This window comes from Perca fluviatilis, chromosome 1, assembly GCF_010015445.1.
Source record: "Perca fluviatilis chromosome 1, GENO_Pfluv_1.0, whole genome shotgun sequence".
NCBI lineage: Eukaryota > Metazoa > Chordata > Actinopteri > Perciformes > Percidae > Perca > Perca fluviatilis.
This window is the reverse complement of record NC_053112.1, coordinates 4,478,482-4,495,614: the sequence shown is the minus strand read 5'-3', so window position 1 is coordinate 4,495,614 and position 17,133 is coordinate 4,478,482. Positions and strand designations below refer to the sequence as shown.

The 17,133-nt window shown below is 45.8% G+C and overlaps 1 protein-coding gene across 1 annotated transcript in view; it reads left to right on the top strand.

Moving 5' to 3' along the window:
* Window positions 1-336: 336 nt before the first annotated feature.
* LOC120568276 (potassium voltage-gated channel subfamily H member 1-like) overlaps window positions 337-17,133 on the top strand; it is a 38,997-nt gene continuing 22,200 nt past the window's right edge. Inside the window, exons 1-7 of the mRNA XM_039815673.1 lie at window positions 337-477; window positions 6,941-7,064; window positions 7,687-7,793; window positions 7,983-8,111; window positions 9,400-9,518; window positions 11,587-11,979; window positions 16,168-16,597. Of these exons, the coding sequence (XP_039671607.1) occupies window positions 405-477; window positions 6,941-7,064; window positions 7,687-7,793; window positions 7,983-8,111; window positions 9,400-9,518; window positions 11,587-11,979; window positions 16,168-16,597 (1,375 nt within the window). The 5' untranslated portion in view covers window positions 337-404. The remainder of the gene's footprint in view (window positions 478-6,940; window positions 7,065-7,686; window positions 7,794-7,982; window positions 8,112-9,399; window positions 9,519-11,586; window positions 11,980-16,167; window positions 16,598-17,133) is intronic.

Below are 17,133 nucleotides of genomic sequence, written 5' to 3'. Positions count from 1 at the left end.
GCAACATGTCATTTCTTGAAGCACATAAGTTATTCATTTTTTTTTGTCACTTTATCCTGGCGCTGGGCCTGAGTTAGGTGCTTCCCGCTCAATATACAAATATGTTTTTAGAAATATGGGTGAACATACCCTTTAAATTAGTGACGTAATGATGCATGTACCAGTTATTTGAGAGAGAGAGAGAGGGAGGGAGAGAGAGGGAGGGAGAAATAGAGAATAAAGAGGGAGAGAGAGAGGGAGAGAGAGATAGAGAATAAAGAGGGAGAGAGAGAGGGAGAGAGAGATAGAGAATAAAGAGGGAGAGAGAGAGGGAGAGAGGCGGGCAGGCTGCTACTCTGCAGCGCGCGGGGCTCGTGCAGCATCAGAAATGTGAGCCTCGCGCTGCAGGAGGACGTCACGGCACGATGGCGGGAGGACGGCGGGGTCTCGTGGCCCCTCAGAACACCTTCCTGGAGAACATCGTCCGCAGGTCCAACGGTAAGACCCGGTTCGGTCCGGTTCCACCCTCCTCTTCTGTCTCGCGGTTCCGCTGGGTCGTGTCATCATCAGACAGCTGCTCTGTGATAGGCTGCCTGCAGGCTAGCTGTTAGCCTGTCTCACCTCACTGTTTACCTCCAGGTCTACCTGTGTGTCTTCTTAACCGCCAGGATCTATGTCTAGTGTTGTCATTAACATTTAATATTTTCAATTAAAGCAGCAGCACACATTAATCATAATAATAATCATTGTTAGAAGAAGAATAAGAAGGGTTCAAAGTTAAGGTTTTTTAAAAAGTCAATTTTTAGCTAAACTAAATAATCTTTTTTTTTCAGAAAAAAATGTTTTATAATTTTTTTAAAAACAAACAAACCAAACTTTTAAGAAAAAAACATCAAAAAATATATTGTTTTTAAACGTCAAAGGGCCAAAAAGAACGCAGAAAAAAACTGTTAAATGCTTCAAATGTAAAAAAAAAAAAAAAATTCCCAAACCTTAAAAGCATCAAAAGCGCAAAATAAATGTAAAAAAAAGAAAAAAGAAAAACGAGAGGCCAGAGAACGATGAAGTCTTTTATGATAGGATGATTGGCTCGTTGTATTTACTTTGCCCCGGGCCATCGGGCAACCCTTAATGTTGAACCTCATTTGCTTTTCAGAATGCGGGAGATTTGTGTGTTAAGTGTGAAGTGTACTGTAAGACCTGCTGTGTTTTAATGTGCTGGGTAATGTCATGTTTCCCCGCCGTGCGCTACATTAAAATCAGTGGGACCTTACAGACAGCGTGGAGGTTGTCTATGTGACTCGGTAAGATGCGCCCAACACTGATGACATGTACAGCTATATTTTGATTTCTTTGCGGGAACACCGCCTTCACCTACCATGTTTATCGGCTCGCTTTCGGGTCTGAACGCTTGCACAGATCAACTGGGTTATAGGTTGCCAGGTTGAGGGTTATAGGTTGCCAGGCTGATGGTTACCTGTATAGGTTGAGGGTTATAGGTTGCCAGGCTGATGGTTACCTGTATAGGTTGAGGGTTATAGGTTGCCAGGTTGAGGGTTATAGGTTGCCAGGTTGAGGGTTATAGGTTGCCAGGCTGATGGTTACCTGTAAATGTTGAGAGTTATAGGTTGCCAGGTTGAGGGTTTTAGGTTGCCAGGTTGAGGGTTACAGGTTGCCAGGTTGAGTGCTATAAGTTGCCAGGCTGATGGTTACCTGTATAGGTTGAGGGTTATAGGTTGCCAGGTTGAGGGTTTTAGGTTGCCAGGTTGAGGGTTTTAGGTTGCCAGGTTGAGGGTTATAGTGCAGTGGATATGACACGTGCCTTTTGTGTGGGAGATCTGGGTTCAATTCCCACTGCGATACATCAACCAATGTGTCCCTGAGCAAGGCACTTAACCCCTAGTTGCTCCAGAGACGTGCAGCCTCTGACATATGTAGCAACTGTGAGTCGCTTTGGATAAAAGCGTCAGCTACATGACATGGAATGTCTGATTATTTATAAAGGAGTTTGGGCCATGCTGCAAATTACGGGAGTTTCCCGGGAGAAATAACAAACCGGGAGAGGTCCGGGAGGTAGGGCTATAATCCGACCCACAGGAGCGTTCTCCGTCCTCATATCTAAACCAGAGAAGGTAACGGTAGCGGTTTTAAACACATTTGGTTAACGTTGTGAAACGGTCCCAGTTTGGTTTGGTTTAGACACCAAAACTACTGAGTTAAGTTGATCAAACTTTGAATGGATAATCCCGCAGATAAGAATCTCAGGAGTGGGTGGAACCAATATTTCCTGTTTCTTTTCCATTTTCTGATTAATAATGCATCAGAACAGGGTCCTATCTTGTCTTTGCTGGTTTAAGACCGACCCAGTTCTCAGTTTCCCGTCCAGCGCCCACGTCGTTTAAATAACAAATGCACCTGCGCCCATCTGTGGCCAATGGGAGGTGTGTTCAGGTGTATTCTGGGCGTGCTGGTCTTACAGGGAGGTGTGTTCAGGTGTATTCTGGGCGTGCTGGTCTTACAGGGAGGTGTGTTCAGGTGTATTCTGGGCGTGCTGGTCTTACAGGGAGGTGTGTTCAGGTGCATTCTGGGCGTGCTGGTCTTACAGGGAGGTGTGTTCAGGTGCATTCTGGGCGTGCTGGTCTTACAGGGAGGTGTGTTCAGGTGTATTCTGGGCGTGCTGGTCTTAAAGGGAGGTGTGTTCAGGTGCATTCTGGGCGTGCTGGTCTTACAGGGAGGTGTGTTCAGGTGCATTCTGGGAGTATTGCTATCTTGAGGCAGCGGGAAGTGATCGCACCATTGACCAACAAAAACCTGGTCTAAAGTCAATCACGCAGCATTTCATTGTTATTTTAACAGAGCATTAGTAAAATGCTCCTAGGCTCGTGCACAGCGCGCACACACTATGCTTGTTACACACACAGGGACGCACAGCAGCGCACACACACACACACACACACACATGCAGAAGATTACAAATAAAAATATTAGGGTGTAAATCCTCCATCATAATAGCAATGCTCCAAGGTCCAAACGCGCCTGGCTTTTAAAGGGAATGGGAGCTGATTGGATGTTACGCCCAAAACACCCCTCTGATTAATGAAGACACTAAGTACAACCCTTTAGAACCAGGCGCCTGGCGCACGGAGCCTTTTTACCGCCGTCAGACTAGCAGAAGTGGATTTGGACACGCCCTAAACGCACGCCGTGCGCTCAGATCGTTAAAATAGGGCCCCCTGTGTGCAAGGTTTCTGTACGTGACACATACAAAAAACTAAATAATTTTTTTTTTTTTAATTCTCAGTGTGCAAGGAACTTTAGCCTTTGTCTTTGTCTTTGGTCTTCAGTTTCAGCTCTGTTGTCACAGCTTCATCTGCTTCTGCTCCTTTAACCACTTTTCTTTTCCACTTTTCAGTTTGGACATTATCACATAGACACACAGGTACAGACCAGTGTTTCCACTTCCTGTTGTGTACATGTTTCCCTCCCATCCACTGACCTGTGTCACATCAACACGTTCTCACTCCCAACTCGTAAAATACCGACGTGAACGTCACATACGACGCAAAAATCCCCCTTCAGCGTGTGGGTAGAATGCAGCAGCTACACAGCGCTGTAAGATGACGTAGTATTAAAAGAGACAACAGTAGAGAGTAGTATGTAGAGAGACATCAGTAGAGAGTAGTATGTAGAGAGACAACAGTAGAGAGTAGTATGTAGAGAGACAAAGGTAGAGAGTAGTATGTAGAGAGACAACAGTAGAGAGTACTATGTAGAGAGACAGTAGAGGTGAGGTATGTAGAGAGACAACAGTAGAGAGTGAGTATGTAGAGAGACAACAGTAGAGTGGTATGTAGAGAGCAAAGGTGGGAGTGAGGATGTAGGGAGACAACAGTAGAGAGTGCTATGTAGAGACAAAGGTAGAGAGTAGTATGTAGAGAGACAACAGTAGGGAGTAATGTGGAGAGACAGTAGAGAGTGGTATGTAGGGAGCAACAGTAGAGTGGTTTGTAGAGAGACAGCAGTAGAGTGGTATGTAGAGAGACAGCAGTAGAGAGTGGTATGTAGGAGACAACAGTAGGGAGTACTATGTAGAGAGACAAAGGTAGAGAGTGGTATGTAGAGAGACAACAGTAGAGGTGAGTGTATGTAGAGAGACAGCAGTGAGAGTGGGTATGTAGAGAGACAACAGTGAGTGAGTATGTAGAGAGACAGCAGTAGAGTGGTATGTTGAGAGACAACAGTAGAGAGTAGTTGTAGAGACAGTGAGAGGAGTGAGTAGTAGAGACAAAGAGTAGAGAGTATGTGGGGACATGTAGAGGAGTGAGTATGTGGAGAGTGAGAGTGAGTGGTGTAGAGAGACAGCAGTGAGAGAGTGGTGTGTAGAGAGACAACAGTGGGGAGTGCAGAGACAAAGGTGGAGAGTGGAGTATGTAGAGACAACAGTGGGAGTGGGTATGTAGGGAGACAACAGTGGGAGTGGTAATGAGAGACAACAGTGGGAGTGAGTATGTAGATAGACAGCAGTGAGAGAGTGGTATGTAGAGACAGCAGTGAGGAGTGGTATGTGGAGAGCATCAGTGAGAGTGGTATGTAGAGAGACAACAGTAGGGAGTATGTAGGGACAAAGGGTAGAGAGTGGTATGTGGGAGACAACAGTGAGGGGAGTAGGGACAGCAGTGAGGGAGAGTGGTATGTAGAGACAACAGTGAGGGAGTGAGTATGTAGAGAGAGTGGTGAGGGAGTGTAAGAGGGACAAAGGTAGAGTGAGTATGTAGAGAGAGACAACAGAGTAGAGGAGTGCTATGTGGAGACAGTAGGGGAGTGAGGTATGTGAGAGACAACAGTGAGAGGTGGTATGTAGAGACAACAGTGGGAGTGGTTTGTGAGAGGACAGCAGTAGAGTGGTATGTAGAGACAGCAGTGAGAAATTGGGTATGTAGAGGACAACAGTGAGGGAGTGCTATGTAGAGACAAAAGGTGAGAGGAGTGGTATGTGGGGACAACAGTGAGAGAGTGAGTAGTAGAGAGAGCAGTAGAGTGAGTATGTAGAGAGACAGAGTGGGAAGTGAGTATGTAGAGAGACAGCAGAGTAGAGTGGGTGGTAGAGAGACAACAGTGAGTGGTATGTAGAGGACAGATTAGAGATTGGTATGTGAAGAGACAAAAGTAGTAGAGTAGTATGTGAGAGAGACAGCAGTGAGAATGAGTATGTAGAGAGACAACAGTGAGAGTGTGGGGGTAGTGGGGGACATGATGAGAAAGTGCACTATGTAGAGACAAGGTAGAGATGGTATGTGAGAGGACAATTAGAGTGGTATGTGGAGACAACAGTAGAGGAGTGGTATGTAGAGGACAACAGTGAGAGAGTGGTATGTAGATGAACAGTAGGGAAGTGAGTATGTAGAGGACAACAGTGAAGAGTGGGTAATGTGGGACATCAGTGAGAGAGTGGTATGTAGAAGTGGTATGTAGAGGAGACAACAGTAGAGTGTAGTTAGTAGAGACAACAGTGAGAGTGGTATGTAGGGACAGCAGTGAGGTAGTGTGTAGAGACAGTAGAGAGTGGTATGTAGAGAGACAGTAGGGAGGTGGTGGAGTATGTAGAGAGTAGGGAGTGTGGAAGCCAAAGATTGCTGTATAGGGGAGGTTTGGGTCAAACAACACAGAACCTTTCACTAACTCTCCGTTCTTGTCCCCGTGTCGCGTACGCGTACCTTTTACAGCCCACCCACCATCTTTTCCTTAATCTAACTACGTCAAAAGTGACACCAATAGTCCCGACCCAGCGCGTTTAGATCTGACGCTAAAGGAGACTTTTAGCGTCAACAACAACGCCAAAGACACCTGACCAGAATGTGTTGTTTCTTTTAAATTCCCATTCCTTTGTTTTGTTTAAAAGGGTTCTGTCGCTTTTTTGTGAGTGTTTTTTTAACATCAACATATTACCACTAGTCTTACACTTAAAAAAAAAAGTTATGGTCAATAAACCTCATTTATATGAAATGATACCTCAAATTTGAGGTAAAAGAAACTGAAATTATGAATTATTTTGACAACTAGTTACGGTTTAGTGGATCATCACTCAAATGATATAAAAGATTGTATTAAATTAAAATGTAATGAAACGCCCTACATTCTATGAAAGTAGAGGTCATTAACTTTACTCACAAAGAGTATCGTATGGAACGTAACGTATCGTATCGTATTTTTGTATTTTTTATATGTTTTTTTTGTCACTTTTTCCAATGTTTTTGGTCACTTTTTTCAGTGTTTAAAAAAAAAAACTAGACCTACTCGATCTGTAAACTGTTAACCCTCTTGTTATCGTCCCGTCAACCGTGCAACTTTGTTTTTTTCTGGGTCAAAATTTCAACATTTTGTTGATCTTTTTCTACACTTTTCTCAACGTTTTTGTCAATTTTATTCAAATTTTGTGTCACTTTTTTCCCAATTTCTTTTTCACTTTTTTGGCGTTTTTTCCGATGTTTCTTTTTCTAAAATTTTGTCACTTTTTTTTAACAAGTTTTTGTCACCTTTGACAATGTTTTTTTTGTCACTTTTCCCGATGTTTTTGGTCACTTTTTTTCAGTGTTTAAAAAATAAATGTTTTTTTTTTCCTGCGTTTTTTTTGTATCTTTTTCCAACATTTGTTATTTTTTCAATGTTCTTTTGTCATTGTTCTGATATAGAAAGTTTTTGTAAATGGGGCAAATTTGACCCAAGGACACCAGGAGAGTTAAGCCCAGTACAGACCAAAGTCACGGTTATAAAACATGTCTGAGTGTGTTCTAGACCTACTCGATCAGTGAACTGTTAGCTGCAGCCCTATCAGGGTTATAAAACATGTCTGAGTGTAATATCGATCTGTAAACTGTTAGCTGCAGCCCTGTCACGGTTATGAAACACGTGTGTGTGATTAAATGTGGCAGGCAGTTTGTGACCTTGTGGTTTCTGTGGTCAGACACGAACTTCGTGCTGGGGAACGCTCAGATCGTGGACTGGCCCATCGTCTACAGCAACGACGGCTTCTGCAAGCTGTCCGGGTACCATCGAGCCGAGGTGATGCAGAAGAGCAGCACCTGCAGGTGGGCCTGTCACAAGTAGCACATCGTTGTCTAATCGTTAATTTAGTTACATCATTGTCTAATCGTTAATTTAGTTACATCATTGTCTAATCGTGACATTTAGTTACATCATTGTCTAATCGTGACATTTATTTACATTGTTGTGGATTCCTTGTTTAACTGCAATGAATCGCTAACATTAGCCAATGTCCTTACAGGTATGACTGTGGATGCTAAGTGTTGATGTTGTTTAGTTAAATGGATGGATGGATGGATGGATGGGTGGATGGATGGATCGCTGGATGGGTGGATGGATGGATAGATGAATGGATTGATGGGTGGATGGATGGGTGGATGGATGGATCGCTGGATGGGTGGATGGATGGATGGATAGATGGATGGGTGGATGGATAGATGGGTGGGTGGATTGATGGATAGATGGGTGGATTGATGTGTGGGTGGATGGATGGATGGATCGCTGGATGGGTGGATGGATGGATAGATGTATAGATGGGTGGGTGGATTGATGGATTAATGGATGGATGGATTAATGGATGGATGGATGGATGGATTAATGGATGGATGGATGGATTAATGGATGGATGGATGGATACGTGTCTCACCCCTGTGTTTTGTCCTCCAGCTTCATGTACGGAGAGCTGACGGACATGGAGACGAGTGAGAAGGTCCGGCAGACCTTTGAGGACTACGAGATGAACTCTTTTGAGATTCTCATGTACAAGAAAAACCGTGAGTATACTTCAGTTCTTTAACAGTACTGCAAATGTCACATACTTTACTTACACTAATCTGTGTGTCTCTCTGTGTGTGTGTGTGTGTGTGAGTGTGTGTCTGTATATGTGTGTGTGTGTATGTGTTTGTGTGTGTATCTGTGTGTGTGTGTCTGTCTGTGTGTGTGTGTGTGTGTGTGCTCTGCAGGGATGCCGGTTTGGTTTTTCGTGAAGATCGCTCCAATCAGGAACGAGCAGGACAGAGTGGTCCTGTTCCTGTGCACCTTCAGTGACATCACCGCCTTCAAGCAGCCAATTGAGGACGACTCTTCAAAAGGTGGGCGGGGCTACAAACAAGTCCTAAACACAGGCAGACCACATCTACACGTCTATGTTTTCATTTTCAAACGGCGTTTTTAGACAAAAAGAGCATTTCTGCTTTTGGAGCTGAATCTCTTGAGTTGACAGAGGTTGTTGTGAGCAGTCTGGATGCAGCCTGAGCTAGAGACAGACTTAGCTCGGCTACACTAAAAGGCTGTTGATCAGAGAAAACAGATTTAGCATAGTCGAAAAGTCACACAGACTAGGGCTGCATCGAGAAAGACACTCAGGGCCTCATGTACTAACGCTTTTGCACCCACAACAGGCGTATTTGTTTCACAACGTGCGCGTAAAAGCATGGCGAGGTACGTACAAACAGGCCACACTGAGGTAAAAGCATGGCGAGGTACAGTATGTACAAACAGGCCACACTGAGGTGAAAGCGCAGACTGCCTGTCGCGGGAACTAAAAATGGCAAATTGCGCTTTTCCGTGTCATGCATATATGCATAATATATATGCATATGCATTCACGGGAGGTGTGAAGGGTACAGTGTGAGTTTCCCATAAAGAGATGGGAGGGGAAGCGTAAAGTGCGCCTAATTATGTATTCCGCTGTATGTACAAAACACCGCCCGTGAAAGCGCACCTCTATTTTGCGGTGACATTATTTTTGTGTTAGTTGGAAATAAATACCAGCAGAAAAATGTAACTGTCATTCATTCAATAGAGCTGCCTTTCATATTCAACTCAGTGTTCAATTTGTTCAATAAAAGAACGTTGTAAATGATTTCCTTTCATTTGTTGTAAATTCAACAATCAGTTTGTTGTATTTTAGCAGAATACTGAAAGCAGCAGAACTGAGAACACTTTAATATCCGGTTATGTTTATCGCGCATCGCCTAGTTTCCTATTGTGCAGCCCTGATACAGAACAGCAGAAAGAGTAGAATATGATGAAACTTCAACTGTTAGGTCTTTCATTTCCATCTACCAATGACATATGTTTATATCTGATGATTGATGTTTTTTTTTAATAATTCATCACTTCAGCTTTTTTGACTCAAAAATTAGGTATAATTTAAAAATCCAACGAGGTTTATTGACAGTGAAAGCGTCAACAGTAAAAAAAGAAGAAAAAAACGACAAAAACATTGAAAAGTGTCCAAAAAAAGGGGCAAAAACGTCAAAATCACAGAAAAAAAGAAGCTTTTTTTGTGTGTACTGTCTGTTCACTCTGACTTCTGCACATGCTGAGTTGTGTGTTTCTCCGTGTGTGTGTGTTTGTGTCGTGTGTTGTCGGCAGGTTGGGGTAAATTTGCCCGTCTGACTCGAGCGCTGACCAGCAGCCGAGGAGTTCTCCAGCAGCTCGCTCCCGCCGTCCAGAAAGGAGAGAACGTCCACAAACACTCTCGGCTGGCAGAGGTGAGATCATGCTTCACCTACTGGAAACTAAAGTCTGTTTATACACGCTGCCATGTAACGGCTAGAGTATAGTCACAGACACTAAAAACAGGCTGCCATGTAACGGCTAGAGTATAGTCACAGACACTAACAACAGGCTGCCATGTAACGGCTAGAGTATAGTCACAGACACTAAAAACAGGCTGCCATGTAACGGCTAGAGTATAGTCACAGACACTAACAACAGGCTGCCATGTAACGGCTAGAGTATAGTCACAGACACTAACAACAGGCTGCCATGTAACAGCTAGAGTATAGTCACAGACACTAACAACAGGCTGCCATGTAACAGCTAGAGTATAGTCACAGACACTAACAACAGGCTGCCATGTAACGGCTAGAGTATAGTCACAGACACTAAAAACAGGCTGCCATGTAACGGCTAGAGTATAGTCACAGACACTAACAACAGGCTGCCATGTAACAGCTAGAGTATAGTCACAGACACTACCAACAGGCTGCCATGTAACGGCTAGAGTATAGTCACAGACACTAACAACAGGCTGCCATGTAACAGCTAGAGTATAGTCACAGACAATAACAACAGGCTGCCATGTAACGGCTAGAGTATAGTCACAGACACTAACAACAGGCTGACATGTAACGGCTAGAGACGTATAGTCAGAGACACTAACAACAGGCTGCCATGTAACGGCTAGAGTATAGTCACAGACACTAACAACAGGCTGCCATGTAACGGCTAGAGCAGTATAGTCACAGACACTAACAACAGGCTGCCATGTAACAGCTAGAGTATAGTCACAGACACTAACAACAGGCTGCCATGTAACGGCTAGAGCAGTATAGTCAGAGACACTAACAACAGGCTGCCATGTAACAGCTAGAGTATAGTCACAGACACTAACAACAGGCTGCCTTGTAACAGCTAGAGTATAGTCACAGACACTAACAACAGGCTGCCTTGTAACAGCTAGAGTATAGTCACAGACACTAACAACAGGCTGCCATGTAACGGCTAGAGACGTATTGTCACAGACACTAACAACAGGCTGCCATGTAACAGCTAGAGACGTATAGTCACAGACACTAACAACAGGCTGCCATGTAACGGCTAGGTATAGTCACAGACACTAACAACAGGCTGCCATGTAACGGCTAGAGACGTATAGTCACAGACACTAACAACAGGCTGCCATGTAACGGCTAGAGTATAGTCACAGACACTAACAACAGGCTGCCATGTAACGGCTAGAGTATTGTCACAGACACTAACAACAGGCTGCCATGTAACAGCTAGAGTATAGTCACAGACACTAACAACAGGCTGCCATGTAACGGCTAGAGTATAGTCACAGACACTAACAACAGGCTGCCATGTAACGGCTAGAGTATAGTCACAGACACTAACAACAGGCTGCCATGTAACGGCTAGAGTATTGTCACAGACACTAACAACAGGCTGCCATGTAACAGCTAGAGTATAGTCACAGACACTAACAACAGGCTGCCATGTAACGGCTAGAGCAGTATAGTCAGAGACACTAACAACAGGCTGCCATGTAACGGCTAGAGACGTATAGTCAGAGACACTAACAACAGGCTGCCATGTAACGGCTAGAGACGTATAGTCACAGACACTAACAACAGGCTGCCATGTAACGGCTAGAGACGTATAGTCAGAGACACTAACAACAGGCTGCCATGTAACGGCTAGAGCAGTATAGTCAGAGACACTAACAACAGGCTGCCATGTAACGGCTAGAGACGTATAGTCACAGACACTAACAACAGGCTGACAGACTCAGGTTGTTATTCTATTATTATGGGATGGATCCCTACAGAGATAGAGCTTTTAGTTAAAGAGTAAGATCCTTTTAGTTTAACAAGAAACAGCCCCGAAATCACCATCACCAAACCCACCAGACTCCTCCTCCTCTCCTCCTCTCCTCCTCTCCTCCTCTCCTCCTGCTCTCCTCCTCTCCGCCTGTGTGTTTTTGTCTGTTTGTGTGTTTTCATGTTTTTCGCGTTTTAGTGTTTTCCGTGTTTCCGTGTTTCCGTGCTCTCTCAGGTTCTCCAGCTGGGCTCGGACATCCTGCCGCAGTACAAACAGGAAACCCCGAAGACGCCGCCTCACATAATCCTGCACTACTGCCTGTTCAAGACCACGTGGGACTGGGTGATCCTGATCCTGACCTTCTACACGGCCATCATGGTCCCCTACAACGTGTCCTTCAAGACCAAGCAGAACAACGTGGCCTGGCTGGTGGTGGACAGCATCGTGGACGTCATCTTCCTCGTGGACATCGTGCTCAACTTCCACACCACCTTCGTGGGGCCCGGCGGCGAGGTCATCTCCGACCCCAAGCTCATCCGCATGAACTACGTCAAGACCTGGTTCGTCATCGACCTGCTGTCCTGCCTGCCCTACGACGTCATCAACGCCTTCGAGAACGTCGACGAGGTACGTAAAAACAGGCTTCATGAAACTAGTCCCACTCCTCCTCTCCTCCTCCTCTCCTCCTCCTCGCTTAACATAAAACAGGCTCCCTGAAACAAGTCTCACTCCTCCTCCTCTCCTCCTTTCCTCCTCTCCTCCTCTCCTCCTCCTCTTCCTCTCCTCCTCCTCTCCTCTCCTCCTCTCCTCTTACTCTCCTCCTCTCCTCCTCTCCTCCTCTCCTCCTCTCCTCCTCCTCTTCCTCTCCTCCTCCTCTCCTCTCCTCCTCTCCTCTTACTCTCCTCCTCTACTCCTCTCCTCCACTCTCCTCCTCTCCTCCTCCTCGCTTAACATAAAAACAGGCTCCCTGAAACTAGTCCCTCTCCTCCCCTCCTCTCCTCCTCTCCTCCTCTCCTCTTACTCTCCTCCTCTCCTCCACTCTCCTCTCCTCCTCCTCGCTTAACATAAAAACAGGCTCCCTGAAACTAGTCCCACTCCTCATCTCCTCCTCTCCTCCCCTCCTCCCCTCTCCTCCTCTCCTCCTCCTCGCTTACATAACAACATGCTCCCTGAAACTATTCCCACCACTTCACCTCCTTCTTACACAGTCACGGCAGAGATCCACCATACCGCATTCAGAGCCTACTCTCCTCTCTTCCTCCTCATACTCTCCTCTCCTCCTCTCCTCCTCCTACTCTGCTCTCCTCCTCCTCTCCTCTCCTCCTCCTCTCCTCCTCCTCATACTCTCCTACTCTCCTCTCCTCCTTCTCTCCTCCTCTCTTTCTCTCCCCTACCCTCCTCTCCCCTCCTCTCCTCCTCTCCTCCTCTCCTCCTCTCCTCCCTCTATAAAAACTCTCTTCATAGCTGTCCCGGACTGGTGGACCGGCTGCTAGTCGGCTGAAGGTCAACGATAAATAAATAAAATCTAAAACAGCATTCCTGACTTCACCCTGCGTGTAACAACATATTACATCTCTTGCATGTTTAATATTAAAACTGTCTGCATAATGGAGAACACGCAGCAGTGGCTCCGTCTCTGCAGTAGTCTAACTGGAACGCTGTTGAAGTCAACAGCTTCCCCGCTGATGAAGTACCAGTGATGGGGATCATTAAAGCGACCAGCGGTGCGGCCTGGCGACCGTCCAGCTGAGACGTGAAAATGAAAGAGGAGGCAGCGAGACTGCAGGCGTCCAATCAGCGCGATGGAGCGGCCTGGTTACACTCCTCGGCGTGTAATCACCTCCTGTAGGTGCAGAGAGAAAGGTTGGGTGACCGAGCAGCGGCGCCGAACTGCTGACGGCTGCAGAATGAAAACGCATTTCATCTTCCCCGCGTGGCGGGAGACGAGCTGAGCCAGCACAATCTGGTGAAAGGTGGCCTCTCTCTGACTCGCGATGAATGAGTCACGATCAACATAAAACAGCGTTGGAATTAAACAATGGCTTTCCTTTCCGGGGAGGGGGGGCCCATTTTCCAGTGTGCGCCAGAACTAAAACATGTCACATGCACGCGCATAATAATAAATAATACAATAGGGCTGCTCGATTATGGAAAAAAATATAATCACAATTATTTCGGTCAATATTGAAAACACGATAATTTGACACAATTACTTGTTAACTTCTGGAAAGATGTTGCAATTATTGAACTTAAAAACAGTGGAAAAAGTTAAATAAATCCACAACTGTGAAATTTGCCGTAATACTTGTCCTATTTAAACTTTATTTTTTCATTCTGAACACACAAGAGAAAATAAGAGTTTACAAAACATAATGAGCTAAATAATTGTTTTTCTCGATTATTCTGTTTTTGTGATCGTTGGGAGCCAAAATCATAATCACGATTACATTTTGATTAATTGCACAGCCCTATAATACAAATGTGCAGCAGCACAGTCGCTGACAGGGATAGTCTATAACAGGGGGGTCAAACTCAGTTTCCCAGAGGGCCACTCTGGAAAATGAGAATCCATCAAAGACCAGATGTAGAGTTTATTGACATGCTTTTATTTAAGAGAAAAAGTATCTTTATCTGTATTTTTGCAATTCTCATATACTGTAGTCTTTTCACTCATATTTTGGGCCTCATAAAGCCCCTAAAAAAATTCGGCAAAGAAAAGTTCCTCAACCAGCGACAAAATACATTGGAAAAAAGCGCCAAAACAGTTGGAAAAAGGCCGAAAGACAGCGCCAAAAACTTCAGAAAAAGTGCCCAAAACATCGTAAAATGCGCCAAAAACTTCAGAAAAAGCGCCAAAAACATCGTAAAAAGCGCCAAAAACTTCAGAAAAAGTGGCAAAACATTGAGTAAAGCGTCAAAATCTTTAAAACAAAGTGCCTAAAGCCTTGAAAAAAAGCACATAAACCGCCAGAAAAGGTGTAAAAAAAAAAGCAAGAAAAATGTTAAAAAAAAATGAGGTGGACTTAAATTCATTGTGAACCTAATTTGGATCAAAACCTGCGAGGGGCCGGATTTGGCCCTCGGGCCTTGAGTTTGACACATGTAGTCTATAACCACGACGTTCCACTTACGGGATTGCTCGAAATCGTCCCCTATCCTCTGTTTGTGTCGGGTTTCTTATCCGCGTGGATTTGTGAGGACTATGGTTAACTGCTGCCCTCAGATCTCTGTAGGTTAAATCCAAGCTGAGCTTTCCAGTATTTTCCATTCCTTCACGTCCATTCCGTTCCTTCATTCTTTCCATCCATTTCCACTAAGTTCCTCCATGATACTATTAGCAAGGCTAAGTGTTCCCCCTACAACACACACACACACACACACACACACACACACACACACACACACAGACAAAAAAAAAAAAAACACACACACATACACACACTTTGTCTCTCACACACACACACACACACACACACACTGTGTCTCTCTCACACACACACACACACACACAACAAAAAAAATTTGTCTACACACACACACACACACACATGCTGTCTCACACACACACACTTTCTCTCTCTCTCACACACACACACTTTGTCTCACACACACACACACACACACACACACACACACACACACACACACACACCACCAGAGCAGGGGGAATGAGAGGTGTAAACGTAGCAGAAGATATTCCTTTCTAAACCCTAACGTGTAGCGGTGTAAATGTAGCCTTAGTGACCGTGGTGAAGGCTGCTGCTGGAGGAGCAGTGCATTGTGGGTGTTTTTCTCCAGCGTGTAGCGGTGTTGCTGATGAGAGGCGGCAGCGCCGGACGAGTCAAACATGACAGGAAGTGGCTCTGCAGGCAGCCCAGCAGCTGCACCTTGTGTGTGTCTTTGTGTGTGTCTTTGTGTGTGTGTGTGTGTGTCTTTGTGTGTGTGTGTGTGTGTGTTTGTGTGTGTGTTCGTGTGTGTGTTGTGTGTGTGTGTGTGTGTGTGTGTGTGTGTGTGTGTGTGTGTGAAGTACATCTTTCATACATGTTTCATACATCTTTTAAAACGTTTCATACAGACTTAGAAGGATACAGAAGGAAGGGAAGAAAGGAAGGAAGGAAAGAAGACAGAAGAAAGGACATGTGGGGAAGAAGGAAGGGAGGACAGGGAAGAAGAAATTATATAAGTGGGGAAGAAGGAAGGAAGGATGAAAGAGAGGACATATGTGGGGAAGGAGGAAGGCAAGAAAGGGAAGAAGGAAGACAGAAGAACACACACACGCTGAGTATACCTCTACATGCACTAATGGAGAGATGTCAGAGTGGGGGGGCTGCCCATGGAAAGGCACCCCGAGCAGTTGGGGGGTTCGGTGCTTCGCTGCCTTACAAGAGCACCTTGGCAGAGCCCAGGAGGTGACCTGGCACCTCTCCAGCTACCAGTCCACCACCATACTTTGGTCCGTACAGGGAATTGAACCAGCAACCCTCTGGTTCCCAACCCAACTCCCTACTGACTGTGTGTGTCTGTGTGTGTGTCTGTGTGTGTGTGTGTGTCTTTGTGTACATGTATGTGTGTGTGTGTGTGTGTGTGTGTGTGTGTGTGTGTGTGTGTGTGTGTGTGTGTGTGTGTGTGTGTGTGTGTTGTGCAGGTGGCCCAGCTACTTTAATGTCTAAACTTTAATCCGGTTCCCAGCGTGACTCTGTCCCTGTCTGTGTGTGTCTCTGTGTGTGTGTGTGTGTGTGTGTGTGTGTGTGTGTCTCTGTGTGTGTGTGTGTGTGTGTGTGTGTGTGTGTGTCTGTGTGTGTGTGTCCCGTGCAGGGCATCAGCAGTCTGTTCAGCTCTCTCAAAGTGGTGCGCCTGCTGCGCCTGGGCCGCGTGGCGAGGAAGCTGGACCACTACATCGAGTACGGCGCCGCCGTGCTGCTGCTGCTGGTGTGCGTGTTCGGGCTTGCGGCCCACTGGCTGGCGTGCATCTGGTTCAGCATCGGCGACTACGAGGTGATGGACGAGACTGGCGGCGCCGTGCGGGTGGACAGCTGGCTGTTCCTGCTGGGCGAGACCGCGGGCACGCCGTACCGGTTCAACGCCACGGGCTCGGGCCGCTGGGAGGGCGGGCCCAGCAAGGACTCGGTCTACATCACGGCGCTCTACTTCACCATGACCAGCCTCACCAGCATCGGCTTCGGAAACATCGCGCCCAACACCGACGGGGAGAAGATCTTCGCCGTGGCCATGATGATGATAGGATGTGAGTTTCTGCTACACACAACTACACACACACACACACACAACTACACACACACACACACACACACACACACAGAGACACACATATACACAGAGACATATATACACTGAGACACACACACACACACAGACACACACACATATACACAGAGACACACACACACACACAGACACACACACACAGACACACACACATATACACAGAGACACACACACACACACACACAGACACACACACACACATATACACTGAGACACATACACACACACACACATATACACAGAGACACACACACACACACACAAACAGACACAGACAGACAGACAGACAGACACACACATACACACACACAAAGACACATACACACACATACACACACACACAGAGACACACACACACACACACACACAGAGACACACACACACACAAACAGACACAGACAGACAGACACACACATACACACACACAGAGACACATACACACACATACACACACACAAAGACACACACACACACACACAGACACACACACACACA